At 41.8% G+C, this 24,873-nt stretch overlaps 1 protein-coding gene across 4 annotated transcripts in view; it reads left to right on the top strand.

Moving 5' to 3' along the window:
* Nucleotides 1-5,889: 5,889 nt before the first annotated feature.
* Nucleotides 5,890-24,873, top strand: part of IFT88 (intraflagellar transport 88) — a gene marked incomplete at its 5' end in the record, with an annotated part of 70,353 nt that continues 51,369 nt past the window's right edge. For 2 of the 4 annotated variants that reach the window (XM_079722113.1, XM_079722111.1), the window contains 9 exons: nt 5,890-5,979; nt 9,390-9,452; nt 15,283-15,339; nt 16,468-16,521; nt 17,131-17,194; nt 17,864-17,933; nt 20,624-20,714; nt 21,902-22,006; nt 23,930-24,032. In XM_079722113.1, the coding sequence (XP_079578239.1) occupies nt 5,890-5,979; nt 9,390-9,452; nt 15,283-15,339; nt 16,468-16,521; nt 17,131-17,194; nt 17,864-17,933; nt 20,624-20,714; nt 21,902-22,006; nt 23,930-24,032 (697 nt within the window). The remainder of the gene's footprint in view (nt 5,980-9,389; nt 9,453-15,282; nt 15,340-16,467; nt 16,522-17,130; nt 17,195-17,863; nt 17,934-20,623; nt 20,715-21,901; nt 22,007-23,929; nt 24,033-24,873) is intronic. The other 2 variants (XM_079722114.1, XM_079722112.1) reach the window with 1 other exon arrangement.

Below are 24,873 nucleotides of genomic sequence, written 5' to 3'. Positions count from 1 at the left end.
TGGTAAAGTGGTACGTGCCCAGAGCACAGCTGTGTGACAGCGCGTCCACCGGCAAGAAGGCCTCAAGGTACTGAGATGGCAGGGCCACCGCAGCAGGCTAAGCAGGGCGACCAATGCCTGAGCAAACGGGGAGGGTTGGTCATGACTTTGGCAGCTCGCTCCCGTGAGACGACTTTGGCTGGGTCTTGCCTGCCTGAGCTGCTGTTGCTTTTCCAAACTTTGTTCCTCAAGCTCTCTGACAATTCTGAGTTACCCAATAACGTTCCAAAAAATTCCTTTTCTGCTTCAGTTAGCAAGAATTGATTTTTCTTGGCTGCAACGAAGAATCCTGTGTCCTGACCCCTGAAGAGCCTTGTAAGGCACAACATGGACTTTAGACTTTGTCCAGAGGTCAAGGCCAGTGGGGAGAGAGGGCACCAAGAGGTTCTGAGCAGAGAACAGGGTGGTCAGGTCTTCACTGAAGGGTGATCACTTTGGCTGCAGTGTGGAAATCAGACTGAGTGACAGCAAGAGAGAAGATGGAAGAGTACAGAGGAGGCGGTGAGGAGAGCCCGGACGTGAGGGAACCCGGGGGCAAGAGCACCCGCGAGGCCTGCTTTTACCTGAGTCCCCCTTTAAAGGCCCCGTCTCCAAGTACTGTCACCGTCTGAGGCCCTGGGGGTCAGGGCTTCCACATTTGAATTTGGGGGCCACGATGCGGTCCCTAGCACCTGGTGTACGTGAGGTCTTGTGGATCTACCACTATCAGAGCTCATAACATAGTTTTATAGTTACTGTTTATTCGTCAGTTTACTCAAGTACACCACAGGTGTTACCACCACTGGATTCCCACCCAGCTTGGCAACACTTGGCTTATCTAATAAGTAATTTGTTAGGCCCTGTGAAAAGCTTTCACCTCTTCTGCCCAGAAAAACACCACAAAATGCAATGACTGTCTGCTGCCTAGCCCTCCAGGTTGGAAGTGATGGAAACAAGGATCTCTGCTCTCTCTGGAGCTTATACTTTAGTAATATGAGCTATGTGACCTTAACATTTTGTCTGCCGATGTAGGCATGTGCTTAATAAATGGTAGCTTCAGTTACGGCATGTAGGATCTTTAGTTGCAGCATATGAGCTCTTAGTTGTGGCATGCGGGATCTAGTTCCCCGACCAGGTCTCGAACCCGGGCCCCCCTGCATTAGGAGTGTGCCTTGCTGCAACTAAAGATCCCGCGTGCCGCAAGGAATATCCCGCACGCCACAACTATGACCCAATGCAGCCAAGTAAATAAATAAATATATTTTAAAAATAGTAGCGGGCTTCCCTGGTGGCGCAGTGGTTAAGAATCCGCCTGCCAATGCAGGAGACATAGGTTTGAGCCCTGGTCCGGGAAGATCCCACATGCCGCGGAGCAACTAAGCCCGTGTGCCACAACTACTGAAGCCCACGTGCCTAGAGCCCGTGCTCTGCAACAAGAGAAGCCACTGCAATGAGAAGCCTGTTCACCCCAATGAAGAGTAGCCCCCGCTCGCTGCAACTAAAGAAAGACTGCGCGCAGCAACTGCTCAACGCAGCCAAAAATAAATAAATATTTTTTAAAAAACAGATCCTGCATGCTCCAACTAACAGCCAAAATAAATAAATAAATATTTTTTTAAAAATCGAGGGAGCTGCAAATGTATAGCCTGGAGATCTAAACAGATAATGAAAATGGTTGCCATATATCGAAGTGTAGTGATTTGAAGGGCTCTACAGTGTTCAGGAATTAATTCACCAAACATGTAGTGAACAGCTACTTTGAGCCAGGCTGGGTAGCTAGATACTCTCAAGAGCTGTGTAAGACTTTACCAGATCTCCAAGCCGACAAGCTAACAGGGTGTCCTGACAGCTGGCAGAAACACCTGGTCAGAGACAGAGGACCTTATTGTCACAGCCCAGCAAGCAGCCTGAGCTTCACACTCCCTCTGCCCGCTCACCTCCCCAGTCCCACAGGGGTAGCGCAGGCGGCTGCTGCACGCACAGTGAGGTTGTGTCACAGCTGAGGGACCCTAAACTTTGGAAACGTCAGTTTTTTATGATGAACTGCAGGCCAGCACGGTGCTCAGAGAGGGCATAACCCGCCTTTCACACTGGAGGGAGACAACATCTCAAGTCTTCCAAAGCTGTTCCCTATACAAACATCGTCAAAAAATACTCGTATTAGTCGTATGAGTATTAGAGAATACGTATTAGTCGACACAGTGGGAGGGAAATGACTTTAAGGAACCAGCTCAGGCAGCTGTGGGAGTAGCCAAAGACCCAGGGCAGAGCTGATGTTGCAGCTGAGTCTGAACGCGTCTGAGGCAGAATTCCCTCTTCCTTGGGGACCTCAGTCTTTTCATTCTTAAGCCCTTCAACTGATTGGGTGAGGCCCACCCACATTATGGAGAGTAATCTGCTTTGCTCAAAGTCTGCTGATTTAACTGCTGTCACATCTGAAAAACACCTTCACACCAACAACATGACTGGTGTTTGAAAAAAAAACTGGGTACCATGGTCCAGCTGACAATTACATTAACCATTACAATGGTCCAGAACAGAAGCAAGAGACTCACGGAGAATTGTCTCTCAACATGTACTTAAAGTTTAAAACTCACTAATTACACTGGTGTCTTTAGACACCGCCCCGCCAATTTATCTTGAAAATTTAAGACAAACTTTAATGATGTGAACCGGTTAAGAACTTCATTCCTCGTTCTCTTGCTGAGCGTCACTCAGGCTGGGTGCCAGCTTTGGCGCGTCTCGGGCCGCCCTCGACGTGTCCAGGGCAGGAGCACAGGGCAGGACAGGACCACGAGGTGTGCGGGGCCACGCGGGTGGCCTGGGCTCTATACGGGACCGGGGGGAACCGCGGTGGGGGGGTCCAGACAGCCAGCGCTGCCCGGACGCGCTTCCAGGGCTCACAGGCTAGTGCGGCGGCCACCGGAGCTATTCATAGCAACCAGCACCACCCGCCAGTGATCTGCCTTCCGGATGATTTCATCAGGATCTAGGAGACGTTGGCTTCCCCCCAGTTCCTGTCCCACGCACCGCCCGCCAGGACCGCCTCCGCGGGGCCCCTCGGCTCTAGCTCCCTCCCCGGGGCGGCCCCGCCCCTCTCCGCTCAGGCCCCTCCCCACCCTCCAGGCTCGGCCCCGCCCACAGGGCTCGCCCCGCCCCGCCCCGCCCCGCCCCCTCGCGGAGCACTGTGGGAGCGGCTTCCTTGGATCCGCGCGTGGCAACGTCCAGGCCGCGCAGCTCTCAGCCGAGTCCCGGAAAGGCCGCGCCAAACCCGCAGCCCTCGCGGTCTCCCTGCTCCCCTCGCCGCGAGGTAGGAGAGGGCCCGGGGCGGCGCGGGTGCCCGCCGCCCTCCGGGGGGGCCGTGGGAGGGGGCGCGGGGGCTCTGCCCCTCCCCCGCCGCCGGCCCGTGCGGCCCCGCCCGCAGCCCGCGCGCGGCCCTCGAGCCCCTGACCCAGCGTTCGTGACTGGAAGCTCGGAAATCCCCGGGAAGCCTCGGCGGGTGAGGGAGGCAGGAGCTCGGGCCCCGTCTCGCGGAGGTGGGCATTCCTGGGCCGGAGTCAGTCCGCTCCACTGGGCGGCCGGGCTGTCCGGTGCGGCCCCCGGGGGGGCGGGAGGCCGCCGGTGGGGACGGGGACGGGGGCGGGGCCCCGGGGAAGCGGGGTGGGGGGCGCTTCCCGCGCTCAGTCCAGACGGCGCTAGCCCGGGAGCTGCCTTGGCAACAGAACCCGGGAAACCCGGTCCGTGGCGGACCTCCGCCGCCTTAGCTGTTCCCTGGGTGCTTCACCTTTCCCCACCGCACCCTACCCTCCGCGTAGGTCAGCCCGAGTCTCTCTCAGATCTGAACTTTTTTGGTTTGGGGACAGCCCAGCAGAAAGGATCTCCAGTTGTAAAAGTTGCTTGTTGTTCTGAGAGAAGTGTAAGCTAAATTGACTTAAATGGGACTTGTAATTAGGTGGTTCCTGTTGAGCACAGTGGTCCTCACAGTGTGGTCCCCGGAGCAGCAGCAGGAGCAGCAGCAGGAGCAACGCTTGGGAACTTGTTAGAAATCCACATTCCAAGGGGTGGAGGGGGGTGATGGCGACTCCCACCTGAGACTTGGTGAATCCGAAACCGGTATGGGGGAGTGGCAGTCTGATTTTAACAAGCCCTTGGGTTTCTTTCGTTTTTTCAAAATTACTTTGCCTATCAGTTTAGCATAGATTTGTTTGTTGTTGTTTTGGCCGCTCGGCATGGCACGTGGGATCCTATTTCCTGGACCAGGGATCGAACCCAGGTACCCTGCAGTGGAAGCGTGGAGTCCCAACCACTGGACCGCCAGGGAAGTCCCAGCCCTTGGGTTTCTGACACACGCTGATCTCTGAGAACCACTGGTGTCCCATTACCTGACCTAAAGCTTTTAAGTTAAAATATTTTGTATGTCTTCTACCACTGACAATATCTTGGGGGGTTATTTTGGAATGAACATTTCTGTATGATTGACATTTGCTCTCATGGTGAATCTTCATCTCCATAAAGTAATGAGAACTTAACTCAAAACACCTAAATCTAAGCTAAAGCCATAAAACTCTTAGAAGAAAACAGGTGTAAATCTTCTTGACCTTGGATTAGGCAGTGTTTTTTTTTTTTTTTTTTTTTTGCGGTACGCGGGCCTCTCACCGCTGCGGCCCCTCCCGCTGCGGAGCACAGGCTCCGGACGCGCAGGCTCAGCGGCCATGGCTCACGAGCCCAGCCGCTCCGCGTCATGTGGGATCCTCCCGGACCGAGGCACGAACCCGTGTCCCCTGCATCGGCAGGCGGACTCTCAACCACTGCGCCACCAGGGAAGCCCGACTTATTTCTTTTTTTAAAAAAGTTATTTATTTATTTTTGGCAGTGTTGGGTCTTCTTTGCTGCGCACGGGCTTTCTCTAGTTGCAGCGAGCGGGGGCTACTCTTCATCGTGGTGCGTGGGCTTCTCATTGCGGTGTCTTCTCTTGTTGCAGAGCACGGGCTCTAGGCGTGCGGGCTTCAGTAGTTGTGGCACACGGGCTCAGTAGTTGTGGCTCGTGGCCTCTAGAGAGCAGGCTCAGTAGTGGCGCACCAGCTTAGTTGCTCTGAGGCATGTGGGATCTTCCTGGGCCAGGGATCGAACCCGTGTCCCCTGCATTGGCAGGCGGATTCTTAACCACTGCGCCACCAGGGAGGTCCCCTCTGCCCATTTTTTAATCGAGTTTTTGTTGTTGTTGTTGAGTTGCATGAGTTCTTTATATATTTTGGATATTAACCCCTCATCAGATATATGATTTGCAGATATTCAGTAGATTGCCTTTTCATTTTGTTGATGGTTTCATTTTTTGTGCAGAAACTTTTAAGTTTGATATAGTCCCGCTTATCTATTTTTAGTTTTGTTGCTATTGCTTTTGGTGTTAGATCCAAAAAAAATATCACCAAGACCGATGTCAAGGCACTTACTGTCTATGTTTACTTCTAGGAGTTTTATGGTTTCAGGTCATTAAGCCATTTTGAGTTGATTTTTGTTTATGGTGTAAGGTAGGGGCCCAGATTTATTTTTTGCATGTGGCCGTCCAGTTTTTCCAGCACCATTTATTGAAGAGACTGTCCTTTCCTCACTGTATATTCTTGGCTCCTTCGTCATAGATCAGTTGACCGTATATGCAGGGGTGTTTTGGGGTCTCTGTTCTGTTCCATTGACCTTTGTGTCTGTTTTGATACCTAGTTTTAAGAATTTGACATGAAAAAAAGTTTAAGCCATAAACACATGTAGAGATAAATTTGACCAGAAAGGTTGTTAAATAGGTATACTTTATTTCAATTAACAATTATTTCTTATTCGAAGAATACATTTACAGCAGTGATTTTTTCATAGGTACAAATGATGCAGAATGTACACCTGGCCGCAGAGACAGATGAAGATGATCTTTATTCTGGTTATAATGACTACAATCCAACCTATGATACCGAGGTAAAAAAAAAAAATTTTTTTTTTTTTTTTACATTGGTCTTTGCTAACCAGCTGGTTCATGAAAATTTTGGATTTGAGGGTTCTGCTTTATCATGCTTTTAGATTAAGTAAGTTGATTAAAAGCCTAGAAACGTGCTATTACTGAAGACTGTACTAACTTCTACCAATAGTAATAACTGCAGCATAAAGATGTGAAAAAGTTTATGGAAAAGAATTAGGATCAATTATATACTTGTATTCTCCTGTACTAATTATCTGAATATGTAAGTTACAAGACTTAGATCACTTGAAGTACCTAAAATCAGTTTTTTTAATGCTCTAAATTTGAAATGTTATGTAGTTATTTTTCTTCTTTGAATTAAATTATACAAGTATTTTATAGAAAAATTAGAGAATAGAAATAAATATAAAGAAAAATTAAAATCATAGAAACTGTCTATGAAACCACCCAGAAATAAACCACCCACAGATAAACATTAACTAACTTACAGTGCTTAACGCTAAATGTTTCCCTACGCGCATATGTATGTGTATATGTATACTGTATCTCTGTATGTTTTTGGATAAAATGGTATCATACTGTGTGTACTGTTTCGTAACCTGCTTTTTCCCTTTTATGAATATTCGCTTTTGTCAACAAACCTATATCTGCTTAATATTTAGTAGTATAGTAATTACAGGATGAAATTGTTACTAAGACAAATACTTGAATATTTTAAATCTGTTTACATTATTGTGAGAGTTATAGTTTCCAAATTGTAAAAGACAAAAACCAAACAAAACTCTTTATAAAGTTATCTTTAATTAGCTTGTGAAGAAAAGTTAGGATGAAGGATGTGGGCATTAATTTACTTGCTAGTATTTAAGAATCAAATATTAGCATTTAGAGGACTTTAAGCTGATTTAGGAAATCTCATTCTAGAGTGTTTCATATGGCTTTCAGTCATTTTTGAATTGTTTTTTCCTCTGGAGAAAAATGTTTGCCTGTGAATTTGAGACCTAGAGAGAAAGCAAGAAAAGAAAATAGAAATCATTCACTTACTCTATATGAAATAAAAATCTAGGAGATACTGTTCATCATAGAAAATTTGAAAAATACATAAGATTAGAGAAAAAAATAAAATGATATGAATACTATTACCTGAAGATCACCTGTATTAGATATATCACCCGACGTTTTGCTGTATTCCCTTGTCTTTTAATATATTCAGGTTCTTCCCTCCCTGTATACAAACACTTATACATACACGGATATGATTACATAGACTAGTTTTTAAAAATTTGTATTAAAGCATGGACATTTTCCTAAGCTAGTGTAAATTACGAAAACCATTGAATCTCCCCCTTTCTCCCAGTCGTAAAAGTTATATGTATAAAAAAAAATATGTGCTCATTGTTGAAAAACAAAATTACCCATAATACCAGCCGTCAGAAATGAGTACGGTTAACATTTTGTTGCTTTGTCTTTCCTTCATGCATACACATACAATTTTCTTTTAGCATGTTTGGAATTGAACTAATGTTTACTTTTCTGTTTGCTTATTTACATTCGGCTACATCATAAACAAAGTTTCATGGTACTAAAAATTTGAATATAATTTTAATGGCTGCATAATACCGACTATATACAGTTGATTATTTTCTGACTATAGGATAATTATAGTTTTCTGCCCCTATTAATAACAATAGCACAATGAGCAATTTTATGCATAAATAATTTTCTCTATTGTGATCAAACATTTCCTTGGGTAGAGTCCCACAAGTGGAATTAATATATCATCATGATCATTCTTAAAAACATCAGAGAAACTTCCTAACTCTTCAGGTCATCACAGTGTGGCTTCATTATTTAACTTGAAGCAAATATTCAGAATATAACACACAAAAATAAATCACACAGTAAAATAAAAAATTTGGTTTACCCATGGTTTTCTTTTGATTAATTGCTGTAAATTAATATATAACTGAATTACTTGAAACAGTTGCTAAGGTGTTCATAGATTATGCAAATTGTTAATCAAATCGTGAACAAAGGAAAAAAATGACGAAAGTTGTGTTGATTTGGTATTTGTAATTGGAGAATTTGTTGACAATTTTTAGTTTGTCATTGAGACTTCACTGAGCTGATTAATCAAATTTTACTAATAATTTAGGAATATTGGAAGGCTTTTCCTAAAAGATGTGCCAAGGTAGTATAATTATTTCAAAGGCAGCCCGTGGCTTTGTACTTCGTGTGAAAGTTGCCTGGTTTCTATGGCTGAGACTTGTGTACTTACTTCATTTTATGTAGTTGATATGGAAGGTTATGAAGATTATTTGAAGTAAAATTAAAGAAGAATCCTTGTACATAATCACATTTAAAGTACATTGTATTAGCATCCTGGTTATACAAACATTTTACTTTGTCTTCAAGGTTTTAAAAAGCTAATTGATATCGACTCCATTTTTTTGTGTATTGTTTGTGTTTGTTTTTTAATAATCAGCAAGTATGTTTCTGTGGGAAGTAGATTGCGGTAAATCAGAGGTGAGTGTGAGAACTGAGCACAGATGTATGGAGGGCTGGAGCCGAACTTGTGCTGCTGAGGGACAGGGGACAAAGGCTACTTAGACTGGCAGTTGGAGAGGCTTGGTGCTTTTGAGAGAGGCTACAATGGCATTTTGTCCAGGAAACTCGGAAACACTGGTATCTTGCACTTGACTAATGTTACTTTCCTCAGATTCCTCAGGGAGAATGTGAGCATAGGTCAGGAATCAGCAAAGCATAGTAACGTTTTATTTCAACGGAGGCTTTGGTTCCAAGTGGCATCACAGGTTGGACCCGCTGGAGCCTAGGCTGGCTCCAGTCTGAATCTCAGGCTTTACCTCTCCCGTGAGATGAAAAGCCATTTTCACTTGGGCAAGCAGAGATGAAACCAGAGCAAGTGTTGGCCCCATTTCTGGGAGAGGATACAGCCTTTTCTGTCCTAAGGTCTTCTCAGGTAAGGCTCCTAGCCATGGTCCAGAATATGGAAGAAGAGAGGGGAGGGAGAGAGGGAAAAAGGATGGGGGTGATTCTCTGTTCCTACTTCTCCAGCTGCTTGGAAAAGAGAAACAGAAGAAAGGCCGTATCCTTGCAGACTTGATCTTTTAACCACGTGTGTTGATAGCACCCATTTAAACAGTAGCCAGTGAAATGGCCTTAAACTTGACTGACATTGTCAGTACTCCTCTCCCTAAGGGGGGGAAGAGGCTTTGGCATTTTGTACAGTGTGAAGGGGGATTTGAGGACAGGAGTCCTTGAGCCCTACCTGGATGTCAGGAGATGGAGGAAGATGGATTATAGAGGATCGTGAACACCAAACAGTCGAGGTTAAACATTTTTAAAAAATTGTCACTTCATGTTGAATGTTAAATTTGCCTTTTCGTTTTAGGAATTGGAGAATGACACAGCTTTTCAGCAAGCTGTGAAAACTAGTCACGGCAGAAGACCTCCAGTAAGTGAATTTTTTTTATTGTGGTAAAAAACACATACTTTACCATCTTAACTGTTCTTAAATGTACACGTTGGTAGTGTTAGATTAATTCCCGTTGTTGTGAAACAGATCCCTGGAACTCTCTGTCTTCCCAAACTGAAACTCTGTCCCCATTAAACAACAACCCTCATCTCCCTCCGCCAGCCCCTGGCCCCCACCATTCTACTGTCTTTATGAGTTTGACTATTCTAGGTACCACATATAAGTGGAATCATACAGTTTTTGTCCTTTTGTGACTGGCTTATTTCATGTAGCATAAGGTCCTCAAGGTTCATCCACGGTATAGCCTGTGTCAGGGTCTCCTCCCTTTTTGAGGCTGAATAACATTCCATTGTATGGATGGACCACATTTTGTTCCATGGACACTTGGGTTGCTTCCACCTCTTGGCTGTTGTGAATAGTGCTGCTATGAACATGAGTGTGCAAATATCTTGAGACCCTGTTTTCAATTCTTTGGATATATACCCAGAAGTAGGATTGCTGGATCATATGGTACTTCTATGTTTCATTGTTGGGGGAACCTCCATACTGTTTTCCATAGTAGTTACGCCATTTTACAATCCCACCAACAGTGCACAAGGGTTCCAGTTTCTCTACAGCTTCACTAACACTTGTTATTTACTATTTTTTTGATAGTAGCAATTTTAATGGGTATGAGGTGATTCTTACTGTGGTTTTGATTTGCATTTCTCTGATAATTAGTGATGTTGACTGTCTTTTCATATGCTCTTTGGCCATTTGTATATCATCTTTGAAGAAATGTCTGTTCAAGTATTTTGCCCGTTTTTTAACTGGGTTATTTGATATTTTTGTTGTTGAGTTGTAGGAATTCTTTATTGGGTATATGCTTTGCAGATATGTTCTCCCGTTCTATAGGTTGCTTTTTTTTAATTCTGTTGATCGGGTTCTTTGATGCACAAAAGTTTTTATATTTGATGTAGTCCCATTGGTCTGTTTTTGCTTTTGTTTCCTGTGCTTTTTGGTGTCATAGCTGAGAAATCATTACTAAGTCCAATGCCATGAAATTTTCCCCTGTGTTTTTTTTCTAGGAGTTTTATAGTTTTAGGTCTTTTTACATTTGGGCCTTTAATCCATTTTGAGTTCATTTTTGTATGTGATACAAGATTAAGGGTCTGATTTCATTCTTTTGTGTGGATATCCAGTTTTCCCAGCGCCATTTGGGAGAGACTGACCTTTCCACATTGTATGGTCTTGGCACCCTTGTTGAAGATCATTTGACCTTTTTTGAAAAATTAATTAATTAATTAAAAAAATTGTTTTATTTTATTTTTATTTATTTATTTTTTTGGCTGCGTTGGGTCTTCGTTGCTGCACGCGGGCTTTCTCTAGTTGCGGCAAGCAGGAGCTACTCTTCGTTGCGGTGTGCGGGCTTCTCATTGTGGTGGCTTCTCTTGTTGCAGAGCACGGGCTCTAGGCGCGCGGGCTTCAGTAGTTGTGGCATGTGGGCTCAGTAGTTGTGGCTCACGCGCTGTAGACTGCAGGCTCAGTAGTTGTGGTGCACGGGCTTAGTTGCTCTGCGGCATATGGGATCTTCCCGGACCAGGGCTCGAACCCATGTCCCCTGCATTGGCAGGCAGATTCTTAACCACTGTGCCACCGGGGAAACCCCTGTCCTCACTTCTGACACCAGTTACCACCTTCAGCGTTGGTCCTTTTCTGAAAGGACTCGCAGAACTTGCTGAAAGCTGGTATGCTTACGGTTTATTACAGGGGAAGGATACAGGTTAAATCTGCCCAGAGAAGAGAGACACAGGGCAGTCTGGGAGGGTCCAAACGTGGGGCTTCTGGTCATCCTTTCCCTGTGGAGCCCTGGGTGACATTAACCTCGCAGCCACTCTGAGTGGTGACGGTACTTGGGAGGATTGCCAGCAAGGAAGCCCTCCCACCACTCTGGTGTCCAGAGTTTTCATGGAGGTCCATTACGTACTGTCCTCATGGCTGCCCGTTAGTCTCCAGCCCCTCCTGGAGGTTCAGGCTCATAAGTCTGAAGTTCAGACTGTCTGGTGGCCAAAGCCCCCAGGCAAACAGGGGTGTGTCAGACAGGACATTCCAGGGGCCTGCGGATCTCCTCCCAGTAGCAAAGGGCAAAGCCAGACCTCTCTTTGGGTGAAGTCAATTCTTGACTACACATTCCACAAGCTATATTTTAATTTTAAGTTTACCTTCATTATGGAAAGAAAATTGTAGGTTAAGTTCTTGCACTTGGCTAATGACAAGGCCGTAAGCTTTTTGAGGAGGCAGACTGTCATATTGTCCTTTCTTTGCCTGCTGTGGGTCCTCCACAGATCTTTATCACATGACTTAGTAAATAAGCAAACATTGTCTTCAGGTTAGTGATTCTAGGAATCAGACAGGTGGTAATGTCTCCAGGCTGGCCCTTCATCATATTTAGAAATGACTTCAGAGATCCTCACGTTACGATGAGGAAAACAAGCCAGGGGAGGCGAGGTCTCACACTTACCTGTAGCCAGGACAGAGCTCAGGTCTCCAGCCGCCTTGAATGATATTTTCATCACACCCTACTTAATGTATTAAATGGGAAAAATTTGTGCAACTGTTATATGAAAGGGACTGGGCTCACTTAAGAGGGATAAAATTCCAGCTAGCTCCAGAGGAACTTAAGGAGGAGAATAAAATGGACAGAAATAGAAATTACAAGGCATAATGTATTATGTGTTGTAAAGAGAGTGTAAATTGCTATGGGACCACAAAGATGAGTTCTTTGTCGCTAGTTGGGACAATGAGAAGAGGCTGCTTAGAAGATAGATTTACAGTTGGATATTTAAGGCTGTGCACAGTTCAGATTGCCCTTGAGATCTGTGAGGAAAGGCACTGTGGGGGAGGCTGCAAGGGGAGGAAAGAAAGCGGTAACGTAGGATCCAGTCCGCTTAAGAGATCAGTCCAGCGCCAAAAGTAAAAACCAGGGGAACAGATCTAGTCATTAGTGAGGAGTTAAGAAGAGAAATGGTCTCTTTCCTTCAATTTGTTCTCACAGAAAAATATCGCTGAGACCCACATCCTTCCTTTTCATGTTTTTCCAACACCTGTTATCTGTCAATTAGGTCAAGTTTGTTAATGGTTTTGTTCAAATTTTCTATATTTTTACTGATTTTTTTTTTTGTGGAGGGGAACTACAGTTCTATTAATGAGAAAAATGGTCAAATCTTACACTGTGATTGTGGTTTTCTTTCTTTTTTTTAGGTTTTTGATTTATGTATTTGGAGTAAAGACATTTAGAATTGTTATATTTTTGTGTTAAATGGACCCTTTTATTGTTATAAAATGTCCTATCTCTAGTAATGCTGTTTGTTTTGTCAAATATTAGTATATTGCTAGAGCTACTCAAGCTCTCTTTTGTCTAGTGTTTTTGTTTTTGTTTTTTTTTTGCGGTACGCGGGCCTCTCACCGCCGCGCCCTCTCCCGCGGCCTCTCCCGTTGCGGAGCACAGGCTCCGGACGCGCAGGCCCAGCGGCCATGGCTCACGGGCCCAGCCGCTCCGCGGCATGTGGGATCCTCCTGGACCGGGGCACGAACCCGTGTCCCCTGCATCGGCAGGCGGACTCTCAACCACTGCGCCACCAGGGAAGCCCTTGTCTAGTGTTTACATTGTATGTCTTTCCCATCTTTTTACTTCCAGCATTCTCATATCTATATATTTAAGATGTATTTATTAGCAGCATGAATAGAGCTCTGGGTTTTTTGTTTTTGTTTTAATATTGTCAGATAATCTTCTTCTTTTGGTCTATTTACATTTAATGAAATTACTGATTTGGTTTAAATTTGTTGCCTTAGTATTTGCTTTTTGTTTTTTCCCGCCTTTTTTATGTTTCATTTTCTCTCCTTTCTTATCTTCTTTTGTTTGATTATTTTTTATTATTCCATTTCTCCCTCTGTTATCTTGGGAACTTACATTCTTTAGCCATTTTTTAGTGTTTTTGTAAAGATTACAATACTCATCTTTAACTTATCAAAGTCTAGTATAATTTAGTATTTTACTACTTTCTGGACAATGCCAGAATTTTACGTTATTTTCAGTTTTCAGTTCTAGAATTTCCATTTATCCATTTTTTATAGTTTTTAGTTCTTACTGAAATTGTCATCTTGTCTTTTAATTCGCTGAACATATTGACCATAGTTGTGTTAAAGCCTGTGTCTGATGTTTCCATTGCATGTTTCCCCTTCTGCCTGTCTTTCCATTTATTTCTCTTGGTTTTGGTTAGGTAGTCTTGCTCCTATGTGTCTGGTTGTCTTAGATTGAATGCCAGGCATTGTAAATGAAAATTTTTAGAGATAATTTAAGGCTGTATGTCTCTGCTGTCTAGTGTGATAACCACTAGCCACATGTGACTATTTGTATTTAAATCATTTAAAAGTAAGTAAAGTTTTAAAATCCAGGTCCTATTGCCTGAGCCCCATTTCAAATGCTCAACAGCCACATGTGGGTAGTGGCTGCCTTATCAGGACCGATATCTTTTACTAGAGAGAATTTACTTTTGCTTATGGCCTCAGAGATGCAAGGAATCCTGAATCACCTGAAGCCAGTTGAGTTTGAGATGATTCTAAATTGGGCTCAGGTCTTACAAGGGCTGGTGTCCTTCTGATTTCCCTTCCAGTCTGAGTGTAGCCTTTGGAGGTCAGTCAAGTCTGAATATTGGAGGATTCCCAGGGCTGCCACCTCAGCAGGCCCAGCTCCAGCGTTTATGTCTTCAGCCCCGTCTTCTGTGAAAAGCTCTGTTCCTTGCAGCCTGGCCTTCCTCATTAACAGACACCCCTGGGAGAAGAGCAGCCCAGACGCAGCTCAGCCCTCAGTCTTCCCTTCTGTTCCTCAGCTTGAGGCCTTGTAATTCCTCATGGCCTTGATGGTTCTCTAATGTATCCAAACCGATTTTTTGCAAAAATATTTTTGTCCCCAGCTGCCTTAGTGGTTCTTAGAGGGAGAGATGTTTAAAACAGCAGTCCGTCAAGCCAGAAGTAGAACTCCTCTAAAAATGATGTTTTAATCAAATACTTAAACAAAGATGCCCAACAGCTAACCTGTTTAGTGCACTTTTTCACCTCTGCAGTCCTGTTTGATTCCAGTTACAAGTTTGTGATCAACATACTTTGTATCTTTTTTTTTTTTTTTTTTTTTTTTTTTTTTTTGTGGTACACAGGCCTCCCACGGCTGTGGCCTCTCCCGCTGCGGAGCACAGGCTCCGGACCCGGAGGCTCAGCGGCCAGGGCTCACGGGCCCAGCCGCTCCGCGGCATGAGGGATCCTCCCAGACCAGGGGCACGAACCCGTGTCCCCTGCATTGGCAGGTGGACTCCCAACCACTGCGCCACCAGGGAAGCCCCATACTTTGTATCTTTATTTCAGAGATGAGAACATTTAGGTTCAAAGCGATAAAATAAACAAGCAAGTAGAGGGAGAGCTGAGATTCAACCCTAGATTCCCTGAGATCCTCTGACTGTTGTTAGACCCAACGTCTGGCAGTGATAATCATGCAAAATGAATGGTAGGCGTGACGGTGAAGACTCATCTGTCTTATTGGCCCCTCAAGTCATTCTAAAGTCCCTTTTCTCCTTTAAAATGAGTTCCAGAATAGGTCTCCTTCCTGATCCTTAAAATACTTGGGCTCTTTAATATTTAGAATAATTTAAAAGAAATTATTCTAAATATTATATAAATATTTCTCTATTGATGAGCCTATATTTTCTATTTCTTTTCCAGTTTTCTATTATATAACTTAATCTGAATTCTATTAACTATGTTTTTTTTCCTCCCCAAGATAACTGCTAAAATACCAAGTACAGCAGTTGCTAGACCTGTAGCTACTGGATGTGGGGTAGGTTTTCTTAAGCTGAAGATATGAAGATGCATTTTCTCATACATAAGTTCAGTTTAGGCAGTTAGTTCTAAATAAGTTTGGCTACCTTTCAGCCCATGACCTGGATATATTTTCCATTTTGGTTAGTGATGAACATTATAAATTGTTGATTAATAGCTTTGAATATTTTAGTCATTTTGGTTTTAAATATAACAGAAAATATTTTATTGCCTTTTCCTACCTGTAAACCTCGTGTTTGTTGATTGACTTCTTTTCATTTTCTATATAATATAACCAAGTGTCATGTGTATTCCATTCGTATATCTTATGTGAGGTTAGATGTTATTTAAACATAATGTTTATAATTTTTAAAAACTTACTAATTAATACATGAAAAAATAAAATTTAAGAAAAACTTCAGAGGCATATAATTGGGTCTTGCTTTTATTTGAGATCGTTGGAGGAAAGATGCTATATTAAAATTCATAAAAGAAAATCCTTTAAATCTTGCCCAAAGTACCTGCAATTTGGATATTTTAACTTATGTGAAATAACAGAGGAATGGGAGAAAAATGGAGGAATGAGGTGAAATAGTGTTTCCTAGTCTTTATGATAATATTTCTTAGGGGTCATAAAAATGGTTTTAGAACCTAGAGGTCCCGGGCACTTGCCTTCCAAGTGTCCCTTCCTGTGAATGAAGAAAGTGGCCTTATACATTATATAACAGCGTGTCATGTGACGCATACTTTATTAATCAACCAAAGCAGGTATCACTCATAAATTTGGTTTTTGGTGATGTTTCAGAATAGGAGACAGCAAGCTTTTCTGTGAAGGGCCCTGTGATTTAGGCTCTTCGGAACCCAGCTCAGCATTTTCAGAGAGGCAGCCACAGACGATGTGCAGGCAAATGGACTGCGGCTGTGTCCCAGTACAAAGGCTGAGGGTTATAGTTTGCCAATGCCTGTTTTAGAGTTTTATTATTTGATCCTATATCCTTGGGAGATAAATGGAAAAAAATTATGTTTAGGTTTACTTGCCAATAGAATGAAGGAAAAAAAGTTATAAAGAAAACTTTTATACTTTGGTTTATAAATTTAAATGTAGGCCTTTTTTGGAATCGTTTTAACTTAGTTTTTTGTTTACTAGTCCAAGACATCCCTGGCATCGTCAATGGGAAGACCAATGACAGGGGCTATTCAGGTATCTCCATTGTGTGGGTGTTCATTTTGGGCCTTTCCTGTGACTTAGAATATTATTACCAACGTTTTTTTAAGTTGTTACTTATATAGTGACCCTGGTTCTTTAAACTGTGGGCTAAAGTTTGGACCATTTGAAATCTTTAGTGGCAAAGTCTCTTTGGATTTATTTACTCAGGTCTCAAATGAAATCCCACTGGGAATGGACATAGGCCTGATAGTTTGCTTGTAGGATGTACTCTGGGACCTGCTTTTCCTTTGCTGTCATTTACAGCAGTTTCTGTGGTTTCTCTCTTAGGCATATAGGAGACCAACCAAAAGTAGGGGAGTAGCCAGTTACTAAGCTGCATAAGGTACTATCTAAAAATCCTTAAGAGTGCTTTTCTTCTCAAACTGGGAGTAAGTCCAGTTAGACAAGGAATCAAAATTTGACAGAGGAAAGGTGAAGTGCAGACAGACCGGCACGTGAGGAGGTGGGAGCACGGAGCAAGCCAGCAGGGGACGAAACCAATGTTAGACGCTAGGCTGTGTTGCGACGTGTGTCGTGCAGCTCTGCAAGTAAGAGGCAGGTCTTATTTAAGAATGCTCTTTAAATGATGCTTGTTCTCCTAAGGATGGAGTTACTAGACCCATGACAGCAGTGAGAGCAGCTGGTTTTACCAAAGCAGCTTTGAGAGGTTTGTTCTATTTCAGCTATTAATTTTTTTCAGATCTTAAAATTTTTTAAATGTTTTTGTATGTGTAAATATATTACCATATTAAATAAAGTCTAATATGCCATTGATTATTTTAGGTGCCATTAAGAAAGGAAAGGGGTGATGGAAATGTTCTGCATCCCAGTTGAGGTGGTAGTTACACTGGCATGTAATCTGTCAAAACATGCCGAGTTCCACATCTAAAATTTGTATGTGAGTTAGAGCTAAGAATTAAAAGTGAAAATAGTATTTAAATATATGATAAGTTAAATAATAATTTTTAAATAAAATTGTTGTGACAAAAATTAATGATTATTATACCAGTAATGGAAAATTAAAAGGCTAATACCAAGTTATTACTCACATGATTGACCATTTAGAGTTCATAATAGGGATAGATTACTATGGGGGAGAAATAAATACCGAGAGATATTTATTTTTGTTTTTACATGGTAACACACAGTTTTATTTACATGGTTTTATGTATGTTAAAAATCTTACCAGTTTCTTAATATGCAAAATATTTATGTAAGCATAAAAAATGTGCATTCCATTTAATAAATAGGTAAATTAAATAGCATGTGCGCGGTTTCATATCCCTTCGGTTGTGCTGGATTGAGCACTAAGCGTGAACTCTTGACTGTGTCTCAGGCTCTGCTTTCGACCCCCTCGGTCAGTCGCGGGGCCCTGCACCGCCCCTGGAGGCCAGGAACGAAGACAGGTATGCAAATCCTGTGCTGCTCTGCTGTGGTTGTTGCATGTTCTTAACTTTTACTTCTCAAGTACATAATCCTTATGTATATGAAAAGTTCATGTCAGCAGAATAGTAACCAAAGCATCATCCCTGGTTCTCGGAACTAGCAAAAGAATCAAGTCTCAGAAAAGCAGCCCTGTGTATTCCATGCAGTTTTACTGTAATATTATTGACTTGAAGATGTGTCTGATTTTTATACGTGCCAATATTGATTCTCTTGAAGGCCAAATGGGGTTGTACATGTAATAAGATATTCTTATTTTAAAAGGATATTTCAAAGAAAAAAATTAAGAAAATGTATAAGTTAGTTTGTCATATTGATATTGAGAAATATAGTTTTTTATAGAATTAACTTAGTTTTGTGCCATTGACTAGAGAGTAGCTAAAAAGCTACGGTGTAAATTCAGCTGTGTACATTTACTGATATTTAAGCACCATTAGATTTTACAAATAGTGATAGCAGCCAGCATTTACCGAGTGCTCACTGTGCGATCACTGCATGCCCTGCGCTGTGCACGAGCTTCCCTGAGAAGACTGAGCTCTTGTGTCATCAGTTCGGGGGGAGGGAAGCACGGAGAGCTCGCTGGGTTAGGCTAGTGCACGGCAGGACTGAGACTTGAACCCAGGCGGTCTACTTCCAGGGCTCATGTTTTTAAATTGTAATTCTTAAACCTCGTATTTGGGCTATTGTATAAATTACATAATTTCCCTTTTTGACTAATAAGGAACTTCTATAGAAAGTCAGTTTACTTTGTATCCTAGTTAATGACAGCAAGTTTGCTAATAAATACATGTTACCTTACTTAAATATGTCATTTAGGATCCTGTCAGCTGCTAACAGCTGAAAACATCAGAAAAAACACACACAACCAGAATGTTTTATTATCTCCCGTAACAGAAGGTCTGGAGGATGGTTAATTTAGCTTCTCAATAACCTCACGCTGGTTCAGCTTCCTTCTGATTCTCTTGGCTCTTCTCAAGAGCTCGCCCATCCTCATGATTCCAGGAGGGCCACGGGAGTTCAGAACCTTCCTGTAGTTGATAAAACCTAGAGTCAGAAGGTGCTCAGTCTTAGGTCCCCTTTGAAGAGCAGGGATCTTTCTGGGAGACATCTGCCCCAGGCAGACGCGTCTTCATTTCTTATTGGCCAGAAATTCATCACACATGCCTGATGGAACCAGACCTTAGGCAGGAGGGTGAGACTCTCCTGTAGCCTAGCTTTCACGTTCGGGGACGCGGGGCGGCGGCAGGCTCTTGTGGAGGCGCCCAGCAGTGTCTGCACAGAGTTCATTCTCCTGGCGGCTGGTAGGGACGGGGTAATGACTTCCACTGTCTTCATAAAATTCTCTTACAGAGTTTTAGCGCTACATTTTTATATTGATATTTTAGGTTTAATTATGACAACCTGTAAGCAACATTTAAAGACATTTATTAGAGTGTTTCAGACAGCTTGAAAATAGAATTCCGTACTTTGAATTCTGAACTTTCTAACCTTTAGAAAGCCACCATCTATTATTAGAATTTTGCAATCTCTATAAACTAATAAAATATGTTGTCTTAATCCCAGGTTTTACTGAAGAATATGATTTTATAGACAAACCTATACTGTGAAATTTATTCCTGTGTTCTTTTTAAAAGTCCATTTGTAGAGAATTAAGAGAATTGATGTTTACTTTGACATATTTGTAGTAAAAGTTTATTTAGGCAGTGATGTACATTCAGAGTGTTGTGTTTTATTGAAAGAAAGTGGTAGTAAAACAACACTGATGTTGTGTTTGAAACATGGCTGATCTGGGGACACTTCATTTGCTACTAATGAAGTCAGGGTTTTAAACTTCCTCACCTTGTTAGAAGTCTCTGTGGTGAGTGGGGCTTCCCTGGTGGCCCAGTGGTTAGGACTCGTTGTTTTCACTGCCATGGCCCCGGGTTCGATCCCTGGATGGGGAACTGAGATGCCACAAGCCACACGGCATGGCCAAAAAAAAAAAAAAGTCTCTGTGGTATCTATTCGGTAGTAAATAATTTTTCTCTTTTATGGGGTCTTCAGTCTTTCTAACCATAGATAAAGTTTTCATTTGCCATAGAATCTGCTTTCCTTTGGGGATGGTAATGCAACAGCATGGCCCTAGAGTTACCTTATCATGTGTTTAAATCCTGGCTCCGTTACTTACTAGCTGTATGATCTCAGGCTTAGTACTTAACTTTCTTTCATTTTCTTTCTTTTTTTTTGGCCGCCCTGTGTGTCTTGTGGGATCTCAGTTCCCTGACCAGGGACCGAACCCGTGCCCCTTGAAGTGGAAGCACGGAATCCTAACCACTGGATTGCCAATACTTAACTTTCTAAACCTCAGTTTCCCTGTCAGTGAAATGGTAGTACTTGTATCATATATTCTTATGAAGATTAAGTGACATAATTAGGGTAAAGCATTTAGCTCAAAATTAAATGTTAGCTATTTTTACTATTATAAATAATTATATAATGTAGTTATTAAAAACAGTGGCACATTTATTCTTTAGGGCCACATATATTTGTCTTATCTGTGACTTACTCTTAAAGTTTATAAGCACATGATGGACAATGTTAAAAGTAGGTTAACTTTTGTATGTATTATTAGTGGTTGAATGACTCAAAATATACTTACTTTTTTCTTTAACAGTCCAGAAGAAAAGATAAGACAATTAGAGAAGAAAGTAAATGAGTTGGTAGAAGAAAGCTGTATTGCTAACAGTTGTGGAGACTTAAAATTGGTGAGTTCATAAACTGATAAGATTCAAGATTATGAAGTATGTGCATATGTATCTTTATGTATGTACCTGTATAAGCACATGTCTAGATAAATACTTTCATTTTGTCGTGGACTGGCCTTAAGAGTTTTCACTGAAATAATTATTTTGAGAACCTGCAGTTGTAACTCCGCTTCATAAACTCTGAAGTCAAAACAATTGGCTGATTTTGTAATTTTTCACATCGGTCATTTAAGGAGGGGAAAAAATTCCAGTACATCGGCGGGCTAAATTTTGCAGCCTGGTGGACTGCTGAATGGGACACACAGCCTGCTGCAGGTGGAGCCCATGGCCCACACACAGCACTAAGGGCTGTTTTCTCATTCAAGCCTCACTGCTCTAAAGTATTTTATCCTAAGTAAACTGCAAAATCGTGGTTTGCTCCTTGGCAATCCAACTCTGCTGCTTTTTTTTAAATTGACTCTTTTCTTAGTTTGCTTTGTCCACATTACTTTGGTCATCATAGCACATAAATATAATTTCTGTGACTTAGTTATCAGATCAATGAATACCATTAGAAAGATTCAGTATAAGCTACTTTTATTGCTCACAGAACCTGTGCTTTTTTATCTAGTTCTAAAAAAAAAAAATTCCATGTTTAATTAATGTGACTGTGGTCAGTCTCTCAGTGGAAATCGATAAAAGGTTCTTGGCATCCTGAGTAAGATCTGAGTGAAACTAAGGATCTGTTGTCGTATTGGGTAGCAGTTATCCATGATCCATGATCCAATACTTGTCTGTATTTTGAGCATCCGAGAAACCAAACAAATCCACCTAAATTCCTACCTCATGAGATTGAATTAAAACACCAAAGACTCAGGAGTTGGGAGGAAAAAGGAAGTAGATAGACATGGTCAGACCGAAAGGGGGTGGGAGGTGAGGTAATGGAGAGCCTCGACGTGGGGCAGGCGTGCTCCAGGTCTTAACCCCCATGCTTCCTCTTCTTTCCCAGAGAAGACACTCGGCCTTTCCATGTGGGAGGAAGAGCTCCCGTTTAAACAGTAGAAGGGGAGTTTATGGTAGGAGCACGTGGGGCATCAGGGAACCCAGGGGTAATGGCAGCCACCCCTGCTTCCCGCAGACACTTCCCGAATGCACCAAATTCTGTGTGAGTGCTCAAAGGAGTTTACACAGTATACACTTGATTTCAGGCCTTAGAAAAGGCAAAAGATGCAGGAAGAAAAGAGAGAGTCCTGGTGAGACAACGAGAACAAGTTACAAGCCCAGAAAACATCAATTTGGATTTAACTTACTCAGTAAGTATGAAGTACCTGTTGAGTACAGTTATCTTGGTGAGAATAGATTCCAGAACTCTTTTTTCTTCTTTGTTTCTTGTTTTCTCTTGTTCCTTAAGCCTTATTGGACTTAAGGTGCCCAGAATTAGATTAATAATACTCTTTAGTTCATGGGACCACTCTTATCTTTGGTCTGTACAGTGATCTTCTTTAGTTAGTTAATTAGTCATTTTTAATAATGTAGTAAATATTTGTAAACCTACCAGCCAAGGACTCGTGAAGATTGCTAATATTTGGGTTCTATTCAGTGTGGATACTTTAACAAGATTCGTTTTGTTTTGTTTTGAGGTATAATTGAGATACAGTGTTCTGTTAGTTTCAGGTATACAACACGATGACTTGATATTTGTATATATTATGAAATGATCACCACAATAAGTCCAGTTAACCTCCGTCACCAAACATAGTTAGAGAGATAATGGGGTTCTAATTTATTTATTTATTTATTTATTTATTTTTGGCTGCATTGGGTCTTTGTTGCTGCGCACGGGCTTTCTCTAGTTGCCGCGAATGGGGGCTACTCTTGGTTGCGGTGCACGGGCTCTAGGTACATGGGCTTCAGTAGTTGTGGCTTGCGGGCTCTAGAGCTCAAGCTCAGTAGTTGTGGCTCACGGGCTTAGTTGCTCCCTGGCATGTGGGCTCCTCCCGGACCAGGGCTCGAACCCATGCACTGGCAGGAGGATTCTTAACCACTGTGCCACCAGGGAGGTCCCGATAACGAGATTCTAATGTGGACTTTTTGGTCTGTGATTTTAGAGAACTTCAAACTAGGTGAATAAGATAATGTTCTGTGAGGAGAGTAGGGGGGAAAAACCAGCTAATTTCTAGAAAAATTTATTCAATTCTGAAAAGACACTTCTTTGGTATTTATACTGCTGTTTAAAAGGGTGTGTTTTCAGTAGGAAAAGTCTTCATATGCTAAATAAGTGGAAAAAAGGACATTAGAACTTAGAATAAGAAGAATTTTTATATGTTTACTATTTATAGCTAATATTTTTAAATTCCATGGAGTCTTTAGATTTGGGAATAATTTGTGATGATTATTTTTTTTCCTTTAGGAACATAATTTACTATAACTTAATGATTTAAATTATAAATTTGCATATAGAGCAGCAATACTATACAAATTAAGGTTCAAGGCATTCCACATGATGTTTACTTTATATTTACAAAGAGAGTTTGGTCCACTATCTTCCTTATTCCTTTTATTACCAGCAATAGTAATAATACACATTTATTCTTTGTGGGTCTTCCTGAGATTAAAAGATAGCAAATCCATTAATTAGAAAGAATACATGGAAAATTAGGTGAAATTTAGAGGAAAGCTCCACCTGTCTTTTTTTTATAAATTTACTTATTTAATTTATTTATTTTTGGCTGCATTGGGTCTTTGTTGCTGCACGCGGGCTTTCTCTAGTTTCGGTGAGCAGGGGCTACCCTTCATTGCGGTGCGCAGGCTTCTCATTGTGGTGGCTTCTCTTGTTGCGGAGCACGGGCTCTAGGCACGCAGGCTTCAGTAGTTGCGGCACACGGGCTCAGTAGTTGTGGCTCGCGGGCTCTAGAGTGCAGGCTCAGTAGTTGTGGCGCACGGGCTTAGTTGCTCCGTGGCATGTGGGATCTTCCTGGACCAGGGCTCGAACCTGTGTCCCCTGCATTGGCAGGCGGATTCTTAACCACTGCGCCACCAGGGAAGCTCCCACCTGTCTTAATGTTCTGGTTCATATTGGAATGCAAGGTGTTCTCTGTGTACTTCATTGCCTTGTGGGTTGGGAATCTTGATAGAAGTATCTAACTTTGTTATAGTATTTTAATCTCTAGAAAGATTATAGGCAAAAGGGGCCTAAAATGATCATTATGTGTCTGTTTGCAATATTTTTTTCTTAGGTTCTTTTCAACTTGGCCAGTCAGTATTCAGCTAATGAAATGTATCCTGAAGCACTAAACACCTATCAAGTTATAGTGAAAAATAAGATGTTTAGTAATGCAGGTAAGTGTGTATAGTCAGTTTTTCCAATAAGTATAGTTCTTTTGTACTGTTAATTTACAATTTCCTCACTTTATGCTTTCTTATAATGAAATCATCTGTGCTCTGAGCGAATTCATATTTATGATAGAGGTGCCCTGCTTAAAGATATGAAAATTCACACAAATACAAATGAAGAAATACAGTTGGTATAAGATATATTGCCTAACAGTAAATGAAAACAGTATTCTGTATCACAAGTAGAAGGAGCCATGGCAACCTACAGAACATGCTTTCCCTTATATAATTATCCACAAGAGACCTTTGTTTATATTTAACACCTATATTGTGTAATTTTTTGGTCTCAGTATTAAAGTATATCAGAATATTATTTTCTTTAATATTTTATTAAACTATTACATCATATAGTTTAAACCAGGTAAGTGTACTCTTTTTGTTCCTGAGCTACAGGCATCTTCATCCTGGGTCCTGGGGTGGGCCCTATAGAGTGGAGGGAGGGTCAGGATTAAGGAGAGCTAATTATTACCTAAGATCCCCCAAGTCCTGGTGAGAAGATGTGTGGGATTATTCGAGTACGAGTTGGAAAGATTAGACAAGCTTTCTGAGTGGACGTTGCATTTGAGCTGAGTCTCAAGTTTGTAGAAACACTTTTTCTCATCAATTCATGAATGCTTACTGTAGAAAACGTGGGGAAAAAAGGATAAACTGTACATATTGGAGCTCTGGGAGATGCTGGAATAACGTCCAAAAGAAGGTCTAATTTTGAATTATCTAATACTTTTTAAGTCCCACGTTTTCTTAGAAGAACACAACTCCAGTTTTATAATGTCACTCTATTGTTTTC

The sequence above is a fragment of the Hyperoodon ampullatus genome (genome assembly GCF_949752795.1).
Source record: "Hyperoodon ampullatus genome assembly, chromosome: 16".
Taxonomy (NCBI): domain Eukaryota; kingdom Metazoa; phylum Chordata; class Mammalia; order Artiodactyla; family Ziphiidae; genus Hyperoodon; species Hyperoodon ampullatus.
This window is presented reverse-complemented; position numbering and strand designations above follow the sequence as displayed.